Source organism: Vespa mandarinia, chromosome 2, assembly GCF_050613455.1.
Source record: "Vespa mandarinia isolate Hongniang chromosome 2, ASM5061345v1, whole genome shotgun sequence".
Lineage (NCBI taxonomy): Eukaryota > Metazoa > Arthropoda > Insecta > Hymenoptera > Vespidae > Vespa > Vespa mandarinia.
Window position 1 is genome coordinate 240082 of NC_140811.1, and position 14799 is coordinate 254880.

At 43.0% G+C, this 14799-nt stretch overlaps 2 protein-coding genes across 5 annotated transcripts in view; one reads left to right on the forward strand and one right to left on the reverse strand.

The window, feature by feature from the left end:
• Positions 1-1333: 1333 nt before the first annotated feature.
• LOC118451462 (soluble calcium-activated nucleotidase 1) lies at positions 1334-3986 on the reverse strand. Of its 2 annotated transcripts, none has more exons than XM_085655017.1 (4): positions 2428-3986; positions 2155-2358; positions 1934-2070; positions 1334-1853 (listed from the first exon to the last, which is right to left on the reverse strand). In XM_085655017.1, exons 1-4 carry the CDS (start codon positions 3053-3055, stop codon positions 1641-1643), a joined length of 1182 nt encoding a protein of 393 aa, XP_085511143.1. In that variant the 5' UTR covers positions 3056-3986; the 3' UTR covers positions 1334-1640. The 2 variants fall into 2 exon arrangements, with proteins under 2 accessions (XP_085511143.1, XP_035743930.2); XM_035888037.2 differs by having other exon boundaries at positions 1934-2091; positions 2428-3979.
• A 369-nt stretch (positions 3987-4355) lies between these two features.
• Positions 4356-14799, forward strand: part of stet (stem cell tumor) — a 230120-nt gene continuing 219676 nt past the window's right edge. For all 3 annotated transcript variants that reach the window (XR_014981797.1, XM_035888029.2, XM_085655013.1), the window contains exons 1-4: positions 4356-4690; positions 6693-6934; positions 7621-7644; positions 7732-7896. Coding sequence is in view for 2 of the 3 variants with exons in the window: in XM_035888029.2 (XP_035743922.2) it covers positions 6755-6934; positions 7621-7644; positions 7732-7896 (369 nt within the window). In the remaining variant the exon portion in view is untranslated. The remainder of the gene's footprint in view (positions 4691-6692; positions 6935-7620; positions 7645-7731; positions 7897-14799) is intronic.

A 14799-nucleotide genomic window follows, 5' to 3' on the forward strand; every position in this document is an offset into this window, starting at 1 on the left:
TCGTTCGTGCGAAACATTCCACTATATATTCGATCGAATATAAGAAGGAATATGTTTTCGTAAAAATCTAGGTGATATGGTCTGGTCGTACTCGCGAATTATACGTGGGTTGCGTTTTCACTGTGCGAAAATGAGAATGAAATATATAGAATCTGAGCGGTACTTCCTTACGTTTACGACTCGTTACGCTCGTCCGTATAAGTATTACACGAGTGTACTCGAGGATAAGTATTCGGTTGCAGTTTAAAGATATGCAAAGTCAAGGTGCCAGAAAAAAGTGTGTCTTCTCTCGATAAGATAAGCTTGATAAATCGTCGTAGATTCGTTCACCGACTTGCCCGATATTTCTTTTTAGAGTAGTTTCCTTTGGAGCTGATAAAATTCTGCTAAATTTTTTTCTACTCGCCGAGTTGTGACAAGTGATAAAAAAAAAAACCAAATATTCTCACCTGTTCGTCTTCCGTTAATCGTATGTTTTTTTTTCTTTTTTCACCAAAGACGGCTTTAATAATCGAGTCGTTGAAAGAGCCGAGCCGACGTCGTTAAACCTCTCGTACACCGAACGTCGATCGAGAGTCGATCGAGAGTTATTTCGATCGTTCCGATGGACCAGCTAACAGAAATCAGAAGAAAGAACGGTCAATTTTTTTTATAGGGCGCGAGGACGACTCGATCTCGCCGTGGCGCGATGGATAAACTAAACTCTACGAGCGCAGAACTGCTGCCACCACCTTCTTCAGAATTCATATATAGGTGTTTATTGATTTTATCCTAGAAATACTGTGACCTTGACAACACACCAACACGACACGTTTTGATATTAGTATCGTTGAATATATAATTCAGAATTTTTTATATTCTTTAAATGCAACATGTAAAAACTTTATGAATAGTTTAAATAGAGTGATCGATGATGCATTCGCGTTACTACTCGGAACGTAGTTACGGAAAGGAAACGAAATCAAATTCGTTGATTATTGGAGTTCGACGAAACGAAAGGATACTGTAGCTTTCGAAGAATTCTAATTTATTCGCTGTATTATCGTACCGCGACAGAAAACTTTAAAGTTATTATCTCTTGCAACGAGGGAATATTCATGATCTAATAAATTAATAATTTAACGTATCACGATCGTTGGGTCACATTACCATCGGTCGGAGAAAATAAGCGTTGATTGATCGTAAAGTGTAAGCTTAAAAATCTCTCAAATTCGACGAGCATTTATATTTTTATAATGTCATTAACGTTTGCCCGAAAAAAAATAATATCGCTTATTACGAATCGCGGCGAATGATGAAAATTTTTCAATGCATATGTATGTATGTGTGTGTGTGTGTGTGTGTGTGTGTGTGTGTGCGCGCGCACACACATAAATACTTATGCAAATATTTACAATATTCTTTAATTACATGTTAATAGATTTGTACGTAAGACAATCATCTCAAATCGACCATTATTAATCTATAGAAATGAAAACATAAGTGGTACCTCTGGCCACGCGGTAGGACAATGCTCGAGTATTGTTACAAGTAGAATAGTTTTCTTTTCCTGTATCAGTATAAAATGATTCCCTAAAGAATTTTTACACTTATTTACAATTTGTCCTATTAATAATAATAAACTACGACCATAGGAATCGTCATATAAATTCGAATCCTTCGAATTTCTTATCCATTACTTTCGTTTCCGGCATTATAATGGTACCGTCTATAGAGAATGCCATAATATACGTTGCCGTTTTCCCCTGATATTCTTCCGTTTTTAACGCTACTACGACCGTGTCCTCGGATCCCGGTAGGAACTTGAAACTCGAGAAGCCTCTAACAGGAATTAGTTCACCGATTTCTTTAACCTATAAATTAGATTTATCCTTTAAATGAGTGCATTAAAACTAAACGATTAAAATTGATCTAAATATCATTTAATATTGACCTTAATATCTACAAAATTTTCATCAGCAGTTAGGAGAACGTTACAGCTCATTGTCTCATCCTTGGTTTCATTGTAGCGTTCTTTGGAACATCTCCTTGGTAGAAAGAACCAACTTTTATGTATATCACTCCATGCACCTGATTCATGTATCATATAACCTATCAAAAGAATAACCTTTAACAATTATTTTCATGGTTTTACATTATGACCAATAAGCATACCTGGATACTCAATATTAATCGCTTGCCTCAGTCTCTTGTAATTTGAAATCCAATTTATGGAGTGAATTTCTCCTTTAGGGGAAACTACTTTGATCCACTGGGGATTATTGTGTTCATATTCACCCGAAGGAGTGGTCCATTCCTTTCCCATACTCCCTACGTACAATTGTTCATCCTTAACCGTTGCCCATTCTGACTTGAAGCCTATAAAGGGTAGAGAATGAAGAAACTTATACAATCCATTCGATATATATTTTCCATGAAATATCTTACCTTTTGGATTTTTTCCATTGCCGTCCAATAAGATGACCCAAGGGTAGGCCTGATTATCTTCTATATGATATATCATCCCAGTTCGGTCGTCGAAGGTTAACAGATGGCCATCGAAGGTGATCAATTCCGATAATTCCATACCTCTAGATTTCATAGCCAAGGACGAAGACAAAACAAGAGTCCTGTCGTCCCAGAGAATCGAAAGAAAATTTGTAGATGGATTCCAGAAGAGACTACCCGTCTTCATAAGACTATACCAAGTATCCTTTTTATCTAAGGCTTTGGAGTCGTGATCTAAATCGCTGACTATAGCTATTCTGTAGGTGATACCTTTGGACGTCCTGATAGGCGATGTGGCTGGATAAGTTTTATTGTATCTATAATAGCGACATTGGGACAAAGGTTGTTGATGGGTGGCGGGCGTGCAAATGATGTTTCGGAAAAAGGGATAGATCAAGAGGAAGAGCGGGACGCACAATAAAACGCATATCATGGCTAAAAATTGTCTTTGAATGTAAAAAGTACTATTCGCCACTCGATAAACGTGAGGAACGCGCAAAGCTTGTCTCCAATCGCGCAAATACGACATCGTTTCTCTATTTCCGTTCTTCATTCGCGATCTTTTCATACACCAAGTTAAAGGAAAAAGTCTAAAAAAGTGAAGAGCTCAAGTGCACGCCCGCCCGTACATATTGGACAGAGAGAAACATAACCTAACAAAGTTAACCTTCTTAAAAAAGCCATCTATCTACATAGCGAACGTGGAACGTAACGTGGCGCCGTTCTATAGATAACCAATTTTTGACAGCTGACATTTGACGCAACTGTGTCAACTGCGCCTCCCACAATTCAATATCTCGGCGAGATAACAAAAGTATGTTGGAAATAAAATATGACATTTTAACCTTATACAGCACACGTCGTACACGTACGTTCAACGTAAATTATTAACCTAATTAGAAGTCTCTTGTGTATCGCTAATAATCGATCGAGTATTTATCGTAACGAGTATCGAAAATGTTAATGCGAATTGTCGTCGTCGTCGTCGTCGACCTTAAAGTCGACTTTAAAATTGACGAATAGAAAGGAAGATATAAAGATAAAGGGAAAGAGAAGGCGAAGGGAAAAAGCAGAATGTGGCTCCGTCGATAAACACGAGGGAATAGCCTCGACGAGTTCGAGTTGAGAGAACGCTTTCGTGGGAGGGTGAAGCGAATTCCGGGCGGGGTAGGGGGCACGTTGTTAGGGGGTGGCGTTGTTGGTGGAGGGTTGAAAGAGGGGACGGCGAGGGGGTCAGCGGACGAGGGCGGCAAAGGTTTCCTCGTCGTCGTCGTCAGTCGCGTCACGCGTTTTCCATTGACGACGTCGTTATAATACTATCGGGGACTTTAAAAAGATTCGAACGTTGTTTCCTCGGTGTTCGCTCTTTTACTTTTCACTCGTCACACCATCGCACATCGTTTGAGCTTTGATCGTTGCGCTGTCGTCTAGTAAAAATATATATTAGACGCGAGGAAAGAAAGAAGGCGCACGTGACGCTTAGCCGTGATCGGTCGAGCACGCCGCGGTAAAACGCGTCTTCTCTTATCGATCGAAATGTGCCGCGCAGCAGCACGTTGCCGCAGTTCCGCATGCATGGCGCCTTCCACCTCCACCCTCGCGATTTTCTATGCTATCGCCAGCGAAAACACGAGGATCTAACGATGAGTTATAAATTCTTTCGAACGCCCCAGTCGATCGTACCTGGCTTTGAAAAGTCCCTTTTTATATGAAAAAGATATCATATTACAATTCGAATAACGGTTCGTCATCGTTTCACAAATTTTTTCTTACGTGTTATTATCACCCCTCGAGCTCTTTTAGGGAAATTATACACTCGCGTTTTTTTTCTTTTCTTTTTTTTTTTCTTTTTTTTTTTCCGTATAAATCCGACCGAATCATTCAAGCGGCAATCGATTCAACGTTCGCGATTCAAAGGTCGACGACTTTCGTTTAGGAATTACGGATGGCCAATGGGAATCGCGCTTTCTCCCGCCAAAACCGTGCCGCGTCGAGAATACAATTCTCGTTTCGCGAGCAAGGTTGCGCGCGCGTCTACGTGCGGCGCTTCAAGATTCTTTCGTTGTAAGGAGGTTAATCGAACGAAAAAAAAAAAAGAAATAAGATCGAGCTCCGTTATTCCGAGATCATGTCGTCGATACGATTAACTTTCGTCCATGCTACCGGTTGCATTTCTCCTACAAAGGAAAAGTCCTCGTAACAGGTGAGCAAGATCATTTCATTCTTCAAACGTTATTCAAAAATCCTACAAAATGCGACACAACTCGACGAAACTATCACTGAACTAAGATACCTCTAGTATTATTATATTCACCTTGATCGACAGAAAGATCAGCGGAAAATCCGACGTTTCTTACGTATGCATCTGCATGTTTCCCGTACAATGCGTTTCCGTCCTATTATTATGTTGCAACCTATGCGTTTCCGTCCTATTGTGGTACGTGCTAATTAACGAGAAAGTTCGTTTAATCGACGCGATCATTAGTTGCTCTCATTTGTTTCTTTAAAAGACGAATTGCGTCGTAAAGCGATCGTCTCATTTTTTTTCTTTTTTCCTACAAATCAAAACAGATATCGTAAATCTCCCGTGATGTTTCCCGTACGAGTTTAGGGCGCGTGCGACGCGTCCTCGGATAACGCTCCAGTGCACCGTAGCCTCGTTTTCTCTATCTCGTTCGGTCTGTTGCGCGCGCGCGTGTCACGGTTACGGAAGGTTCGCCGTCTTCTTACATATACGCGCGTACGCGTATCTAATATCTCGAGTAGATACAAACTCGGAGGAGAAGGTTTCGTCCATGAAGAAAAAAAGGCGGTTCACGAGCCGTAACATAACGCCTCATACTAGTAGGGTGGCTCGACGTAAGTAGATACAGGCGAGGGTGTTAGACGAAGCACCTTCCGTAACGATACCTGTCCAACGTTGAACGTTCTTCAAGGTCAACGACCTTAAGACATCTCGGGTGAACGTCCTCTAGATTTTCTTACGTCTCCCCTTAGACCTTTTCTTCGTGAGAGGATAAACAAACAAAATGAGGAATATACGTAAGTATATGGTTGGACCACGTAGAAACGATCTTATCATTTTGTCAGATTATAATACTCTCCAGTTGACTGCTCTAGTCTATGCGAGCTAACAACGCGGTCGATCCATGTACGTAGATTAAACGTATATGGGAGCAAATAGGAGGAAAGTAGACAAAGTCGAAGTAGTGCGAAGAAGAGAAAAAAGAGGGAGAGACGCGGGTGAAACCACCGGTGGGGTGGAAACGACTATGACGACGTCGAGTCGAGTCGAGTCGTGTCGACGTCGAGGGGTGAGTCTCCTCTGTGGGTCCGCAATGACGTTGCACCGAAATGAAGGGTGCCGAGCGAACGAAAGAAGCAAAGAAAATGGCGCGAAGAGGGGAGACTACTGCGGGATTTAGGAGACTGCGCCGAATGCATTGCGTGTTAAGGCTTTTGTAGTTTATCCTCCCTTGAACGATTTTATATCCCTTCTTTTCTGCGGGATCGCTTCGATCGTAGAATCCATTTCTTAGTCAGGGTGTTGAGCGTATTTTCTGAAAAAAAATTATATCGATCTGTTTACCCGAAACGATTAAACGAGGAGAGAAAGGTTGAATTTGAAGGGTCTCTCTCTCTCTCTCTCTCTCTCTCTCTCTCTCTTTTGTGCCGATACGATTTAAAGTTTTAAGAAAAGTTACTCGACATGCGAAGACAGATAGTACGCTTTTATCAGTGTCGTCCTTTGATCGTCAACGTAATCCTCGTATTTTATCGGACGACATATCTGGCGATTTGGCAAAAAGGACAGATAGGCAGACAGAGAGAGGGAGAGAGCGAGGGAGAGAGAGGTGGGTAAATAGGCGACGTATCTCGTTCCTTCCCAGACGAGCAGAGTCGATGCATCGCCATGGAAACGGCGCCATCGCACTTACTAGTATAACGCGATGTGCACCCTAGTGTATACTAGTAAGTACTTAGTTTGTTTCAAGGGTATTGCTCTAACCAGCCCTAAGAAGAGGACGCGATCGATCGATAGATATTATCGCGTGAATTGGACATGAGATGGTCGAAGAAACGACCAATTTCTTTCGTTAGCCGGGACTCCTTTTACCCTTGTTTCGTTTGTTCCTTTCGTTCGTTTGTTTTTCTTCTTATCGAGTATTCTCCAAAGAGTAGAGCGTTCTTGCGTAACGTTTCAGAAAAGAGACGGAAGAGGGAGGAATGAGGAGATTCGTCCGGTGACGTTGTGCCACGCGCGGTAATGCTACTGGCAAGCGGTGCCTCGATACCGACCATCGCCGGTGCCGTCGAGGAAGAGGAGGAGTATGCGCGTAGCGAGGCTAACAGCGCGCACTACGATGGATACGTCACCGATCATACCGATCTCGCTTCGGAGATCGATATCGACGAGTCCGAGTATAGGAGGGAACTTCTCAACGACGTAAGCACGACACTAAGCTTTTCTTCTTCTTCTTCTTCTTCTTCTTCTTCTTCTTCTTCTTCTTCTTCTTTATCCTCGTCGTTGTTGTTATTATTATTATAGGTATTCGCAAACTTACCTTTTATATCATTTGATCGATTTACGCGGTCTCTTAGAACTTCGCGATGTATTTTCTTGATCGTGAAAGAACGAGTCCTGACCCATATAAACTGTACTGGAAAATATTCCTACTTCCTATGCAAAAAGAGGGAAGAAGAGAGAAGCAAGGTGGGAGTATAAATCCTTCGTTCTTGCATTTTGGCACGTATTCGAGAGTTTGGAATCTCGAAGAAAAAAGGAAAAAAAGGGAGAAAAAAAGAAAAATGTTTACGACAGGTGTCTCCCCAGCCAATTTTTCAGAATCCAGAATGGGATAACTTGGCTTTCTTCTTCCGTGTACGAGCATCAGAACGAACGACCGGATTATCGTTTTTCAAAGGCGGATTTCCTTTCAATGAACATTTTTAGGTATAGATACCTCGATAGAAAGGAAACCTACCTTCGTACCTTTCGCCTTAACATTCCGTTCAAGACGATTCTCACAGAATGCTCTAGATGCTTTACATTGCTTATATTTGTGTTCGTAAATGTTTTTATCGGTTTTTATCTTCTTTTTTCTTTTTCTTTTTTTTCTTTTTTCTTTTCAGAAATGGCGGATGCTGTTCGACAAGGTACGACGTTAGACAGGTTGATTTCTCTAAAGACAAATCTCTGAATAGAAAGAAAAAGAATTAAATGTGCTATGCTCTTGCAATTAGTTCGATCCCGAGGGTTTCGGAGAGATACCATTGGAGGACTTTCTGGTAGCGTTAAAAAGTGCCGAATGGAAAGCGGAAATACCAGCGAACAAGAGAGATATCCTGTTAGCGAGGGCAAAAGAATCGAAGGTCGACGCGATTACCTTCCAGGACTTTGTCAATGTGGTGAGTATTCCTTTCTTTCTTCTTTTTTTTCTTTTCCCTCTTTTTCTAACATCAAACATCATTTTTTTTTTTTTTCTTTAGTTGTAATTCGTAGATCGCAAAATTTATGACGGTAACGATTTATAGAAAAATAATGTTGACAAAAGTTAAATCGCGACTAACGAATAAGTCGAGGAATGATAAATGTTGAAAACTACGATATACAATTATTCGATTTTACTCTGGAAAGTTGGTAGATAGCGATGAATTATCTCAAGAGCAATGGCATTGTCGCGGCACAGACAGTGCTGCTGCCTGCTCGACCGTTCGAGAAAGTTATTTCGGGACTCTGCTGGCACAGTACTCTCTGACTGACCGAAGCTAAATCCTTCCTTATCGATGTCTCCCGATATTCGTATCGTATTGTAAACGTTACCGTAATCGCCCACTGTATCATTCGACGACGGGCTCTTATGAATAAGACTTGATAAAAATTATTTTCCAAAGGAACGACGGATCATCGAAATATCCTTTATGATCGGCGAAACATCGAAATGTTTTCAAATGAAATAAAAAGCATCATCATCAGGGTATAGAGATCAACGCGACTGGTTTGATCACGATTGATTCACGAGTTAACGATTAAGATCAGCGTTTAACGACGGGGTATCATTATTCTTGGCATATCGAGAACATTTGGCCAAAAAGATCTAGGAACGAAGTAAGTCGTCGAAAAGGGGAAACCGCCGATTTTGTAAAAAGGACCGATCGAAGTGGCCTAGTACTAGGTTAAATGGACCGACTGTAACGTCGGTTGCCTCCGGAGTTTTCCTTTGTTCGCCTATTTGTCAACTAGGAAAGTACCAGTGTTAGTGGGGCTAAAGAGGAGCGAGGTGGAGGGTATTCGCCGTCTAAGAAGCCACGACAATGGTTTTTCGAAAACGAGGGCAGAAACTCAAAGATAAATATCGAGAAAATGATAATCTTGTCGTTTGGAAGTGCAATGCGGCGACGGGAGGAGAGGACCTATTGTCCGAGCTCAAAACTAGCTGACAAGTTTTTCTTATTTTTCTTAGCTCTCCTCGTTGCCCATAGAATTTCTCCTAGTTGAACGGAAACGACGTTTGAGTGGCGGAAAATCGAGAAACGATCCGCAATCGCGAGTTAAACGAAGCGCGAAGAAAGGGAAAGGGAGACCCTTCCGATGACGTTTCGCTTAATTGACGATGCAAGAGCGGCTAGTTGGTTTACCTTCCGCATTATATTCTCGCGAAGGAGAGAAAGAGGGAGACGTCCTTTTTCAATGAAATCCAATCGCTCCGCTTAGTCGTGCGCTTACGTCCAACATTAGTTGTGTTGGCTGCTAAGAGAAATGTAATTCGGTTTAGCGATATTTCGGGAACGCTAACATATCGTCGGAAATTCTCGAAATACCTGTTAGATCCTTCCTCGGACTTTTTTTCCCGTGTCTCCTTCTCCCATTCTTCCTTCTGGAGATGGAGAACCCAACTTGTCAAAGGCTGATCCGTTTATCTGTTTTCCTCGGGCCGCTCGGTTTTACCGGGTAAAAGATGAAATCCACTTGGAGATTATCGTCGAATCTCTGACGGCTTTGCAAATGCTTCGAACCAAAGGGGAAAGACGTAGAAGTAGTAGAGAAGAAGAAGAAACCGTTGAAATCCTTTTCCAAAAGCAAACACGATCTTCTTACGTTGGACGAAAGAGTATATATACTGTACCTTCGCGTTTCGATTTCGCGTTTGCTACCTTTTCCATTCGTCCTTCCTTATTCGATCGAATGGCCTCGTGGTAAGGCGCGTAACCACGAGAAACAAGAAAGTTTCTACGAGCTACTCAAAGCTCATCATTTATTCTTACGGATTTCTCTCACGGATAATTGCTATCTGCCCCGGTCCCGTGATTCCTCGGCCTAATTTCGTCCTACTTCAAACTTTTCCTCCGTTATTACGGCTCGCGATCGATATCTCGTTGAACGATTGAAATTACCCTACCGTGATTCACTTCGATGCTCTTGTCGGCAAAGTATGAAAAAGACAAAAGAAACGATCGATGGAAATAACGTCGAATAAACGTTATGAACGTATCACGCGGATAGAAAAATCGTATCACCTTTCGATTTTTTCTTTTCGCGATAATTACTTCCTCGTTCGCAGATCGACCATACAAAGGATAGATATTTCTTTCTTTTTGGTCTTTCGACGGTGTTACCGGCTCGTTGAAAATTTTCATCTATTACCGCGCGCGCGAGCCAGCGTTCAATAATTGGATTAACGCCGCAGGTGGTTGAAGGTAGATGCAATTATTCAAGAGAAACTAGAGAGAGAGAGAGAGAGAGAGAGAGAGAGAGAGAGAGAGAGAGAGAGAGAGAGAGAGAGAGAGAGAGAGGAATTGCAATCGCGCGTTCTCTCTAACTGTAGCATGATTTACGGGCGAACGAGGGTAACCTGGATTTCCTCGTAGCCGCGATTCGTAGCACCTTACACCCTTCTGCATACTTATTATCTCGTCGCGATAGCGAATAAAACGGTAATCTCGTTTATCACGCTTCCTACGTCGTACCTGCCCACTTTTGACTCCGTTTAAGTCATCAGAATTGAACGATGGATTATGACTTACGCATGTTACAAATGGAATGCCAACGGTATTCTGGTAAAGCTAGTTGAAGAAGATAGATCGTTCGATATCCGAAATAGTAAGGTTCTTGCGAGGTGAAGGCCCTTTTCAAGAAAAATCTCTCTGTTAATTTTTAACGAGCGAAAAAGGCGGAGAGATCTAGAAAGAGATATATGAACGGTGTGTGTGGGAGATCGAAAGGAAGGAGAGTGGCGAAGGTTCCTTCGGCGCATCGTACACGACGATTAGCAATTAGCACGGGTCCAAAGGGATGGAGGGGGTGTGGTCAGTCCGTGATGTTTGCACAGGCCGCGGAAGCTGAGGATTAGAGGGAAGGAGACGTTAAAGAGGAAGGAAGGAAGGAAGGAAGGAATCGACCGCGTGCACGTTGCCCTGGCGCTTAGCTGGTCATCTTTCTCTCTCTCCCTCCTTCACTCTCTCTCTCTCTCTCTCTCTCTCTCTCTCTCTCTCTCTCTCTCTCTCTCTCTCTCTCTCTCGTTTCGTCGGCATTCAAGAAATAAAGCCAGCCAGGCGATTCTCGCGCGCGATCGCGGTGGTCCACGGGCCGATCCTTTTTTCTTCTCGCTTCTCTCTCACTTTCTCTCTCTCTCTCTCTCTCTCTCTCCTCGATACCGTTAAAGGTCATTTTTCCTCTCCGTCTCTCTCGCTTTTGGACCACCTTTGTAGTCCGTTCTCTCCTCTATGTTCCTTCCCCAGATATCAATTATGTCTCCGTGGGCCGCACGTAGGACCCACCGGCGTGTGTCTCACCTCCACGAAAAGGGACTGAGCGAATGAGAGAGTAATAGAGAGTGAGAGAGATGGGGGCGGTTAGGAGGAGGAGGGGGAGGGTAGGGGCGGGGGACGAGAGTGCCTCGTTATCCCTCGCCGTGGGCGTCGAAATCTCTGTGTAAGGTCTCTCAGGAGCTACAAAGTGCAATTTAAGGAAATTCTCTCTTTTCTCTCTCTTTCTCTCATTCTATCTTTCTTCTGGCACTTCTCGTTACTACCTTCCCTCGTTTCTTCCTCTTGTTCCTTCGCGCCAACGATAAATCCCATTCCCCCTTTGCCTAGTCGTCGACGGATCCATTCGCTTTGCACTCTTGTCTTTGTGTGTGTGTGTGTGTGTAGACCACTTTTATGCTCTCCAACTCTTTATCTCTTTTTCGAGTAGAGAAACATAACTTTCCAGTAGCAAAAGATACGATTCGAAAAATTGTATGATTATATTTTAAAAGTAATTTCACACGATTCGAACGTTCTCGAGAGTGATCAAACTTTGTTTCATTTCTGTTTCATCCTTTGCTTTTTTCCTCCTTCGAAAAGGCTCGCGTTATATCGGCATTATGATACTTGAGGAAAGATAGATCGTTCATATTTTAACAGAAACAAAAGTTCGTCGGAACGAATCGAGAAATTGTAAGAAATTAAATAAAATTTCGATACTCGACGATTTAGCCGAGTGGTTGCTTCGTGAAACCAAGTTTTTTTCTCTCAAACTTTTCTCCTCTCTATTTAGCAAAAGGTAGAAAAGGAGTTGCCGCTCTAAGCCTATTATGCGTGACTCATAATATTCTATATCCAAAAGTCTGGACCGAATTAACGTTAAGCAACAAGCGACAAGCGGGCGTGCACACGTGTGTCGTGCGTGAGATCGAGCGCGAAAGGTCCTGGACTGGAACAAGCAAAAGGGCGTCACACTGGCGGCGAATGCAACACCAACGACAGTCAGGATTCCTCGAGGACGAAACAACGCGGCATCCACACCCACATCGGTACCTTAAATCTCCATTCCAAAGCGACCATCCTCGTCTTTGCTCTTGTATCTTTCATCGATGTAGGCTGGAGCCGGGGTGGGGAGGGGGGGGGGTTGGGGTAGTATCGGTAAATGAGCAATTCATTTTATGCGGAATATTTATGATACTTGGCTCCTTAATACTGGAGTTTAAAGAAAGTCAAAAAGAAAAAAAAAAGAAAAAAAAAGAAAAAAAGAAAGAAAGAAAAAGGAAAAACGGTATAAATTAACAAACATTCGATATTAGTTCGAAAGATTGTCGTTGAATTTTTACAAGTCGATAGAGAGTCTATTATTAGTCATCGACGATCCATCATCCGGACGATTTCCGTCACGAACGGGAACAGAGATTTATTTCTATAGGAGTAAACGATCGTCCGTCAAAATCCCTGTCAATTTTCGTAAATCGCCGTGGTTTGGATAACTCGTCGGGAAGGGGAAAAGGGACAGGATTAACCTATTAAGGCTAATTTGGTCTAAGCGACCCATTGAAAGCGTTTCTAAATACGTAGGCTTATCGGGTCGCATCGTTCGCCTTCTTTCGGTCGATGATTCCTTAAACGTCTCTCTTGCCGGGTCGAATGCTACCGAGAGATTCTACGGATAAGTTAAGAATTGGTGTCGAAGTAAGGCAGTTTTCATTCCTTGTCAAAGTTATCGCACTTTCACGGTCACGATGATATTCGGTCAGACAAATTTCCTATCCTCGGAATAGTCCAGTATCTGCGAGGAAATATTTAGCTGGAGAATTATCGGACCTTCGATTCGTCGGTTCGTCCTTGAGGCGCTTTCCCTTTCGCTTATCGCCGAGTCCATCTCGTTCGACGAGCTACGATTCATTTGGAACGAGCCGAGAGTCTAAACGGCTTCTAATTAGGAGAGACACTGGAAATAAAACATGGCCAATCTCGTGAACGTTCGAGATAACGGAGCCTAGTTTAAGAGACATAGCACTTTCGATGGTCCGAACAGTTAAACGTTATCTTATCCTTTTCTCGTTTTCTTAACGGATCGCGTCTGGGGAACGGAGTTTATCGGTTTGTGCTTCTCGGAAAGAAGGTAAAGGTATTATTTCCTTTACTTGCTCGAACAAGAAGTAAAGTAATGTTTCTTCGAGTTAATGGTAAAGGACGCAAAAGTTCTACCAGTAGAAGGGATAAAAACGTAGGTAGTTAGTTATTGCCAGCCGATGCGTTCGTTGCATTCGAAGAAGTGTCTCCACCTGTTGTGCAAAGGGAGAAGGTGCAAATGCACACAGTTTATCGCAGCGCCGACTATCGGAGACGATGTAAAAACAAATTCTCGAGGGTGTTTGTCTTTTTTTCTTCGCGGTCTCGAGCTTACCCTCGACCTTACCACCCTCGTCGACCTCGGTGATTCCACAGGTGTTCGACCGGTAGTTGCACGCTTTTTCCTACGACACCGGGTCTATTAATCAGCCGCTGATCTTTAAATTTTGAAAGAGGACGACGGGCTTCCTCTTCCGATAAACTTTTCCTCGTGCTTATTCCTTTACGAGCCGATTCCGAGGTAAGCTCTCGAGTTTCTCTCTTCTCTCGAGATTTTGTTAGGACGCGAGAAGAGTCTGGTAGAACGTAACGTCTCTTTGAAGTTCTCCGCGGGAAGAAGATCGGCTCTCCGGAGAGCGGTAATTGTCGCGATAATAAGAACAAAGAAGCATGGAAGTTGACTCGGCCATCTGTCGTCGAGTCTCGGGCACGGTGCCGGCGCGATGCCGGTGGCTTGCGACAAAACAAGCAGCTCGCCAATTACGACCGCCTGATTTTGAGTCCTCTCGACATAATTTGGCTGCTCGCCGAGGACAAAGGCGGCCTCGATCTCTTCCCTCCACGCCCATCATCGTTAAGCTTTTCTCTCGAGCGAGCGGAACGCTCCTTTCTACGCTGTCTCTATTTGCACTCAGCCCGTCCTCCTCCTCCTCCTTCTGTTCTTTCGTCCTTTCGATGGGCTTTACGCGCTGTTTCCTACCCTTTCAGAGACGCGTGCCAATTCTCTTTTCTTATTTCATTTTTGTTTCGACCACTCGTAAAGCTCTTTTTTCCCCCGAAAGATTCGATACTCCGATCGAATGACTCGATCGAATCATTCGCAGATCCTGCATGATTCATTGTTTTTCGCCTGTCGACTATACGCCTCGTACAAAACCTCCTCGCGAGCGTGAGGTGATTTCGTGCGTTTCTATTTACACGAACGTAACATCAATTGCGGAATTTGCGATCATTATCTTTCGGTGGTGCCGATTGAATACCGATGATAATCATATTGGCACAATGGCCGGTCAAGCGTATTAGACGATCGTTGCATAAATCATGGACGTGGATCGTTAGCGGTACCACGATTACGCTCGTAGACCTTCTCGCGTTGATCCATTCTAGTTTTACGCAAAAAAAAAAAAAAAAAAAAAAAAAAAAAAAAAAAAAAAAAAAACAAACTCTCTTTCGAGGGTTATTAGATTTTGCGACGTTATCTTATTA

Bases quoted from the DNA above. Each gene is read 5' to 3' on its own strand.
- LOC118451462 (XM_035888037.2), bottom strand. From the start codon at position 3,055: ATGAAAAGATCGCGAATGAAGAACGGAAATAGAGAAACGATGTCGTAT. The intron at 2,359-2,427 runs GTAAGATATTTC...TACCCTTTATAG, and splicing joins CAATGGAAAAAATCCAAAAG to GCTTCAAGTCAGAATGGGCA. The intron at 1,854-1,933 runs GTCAATATTAAA...TCTAATTTATAG, and splicing joins AAAATTTTGTAGATATTAAG to GTTAAAGAAATCGGTGAACT.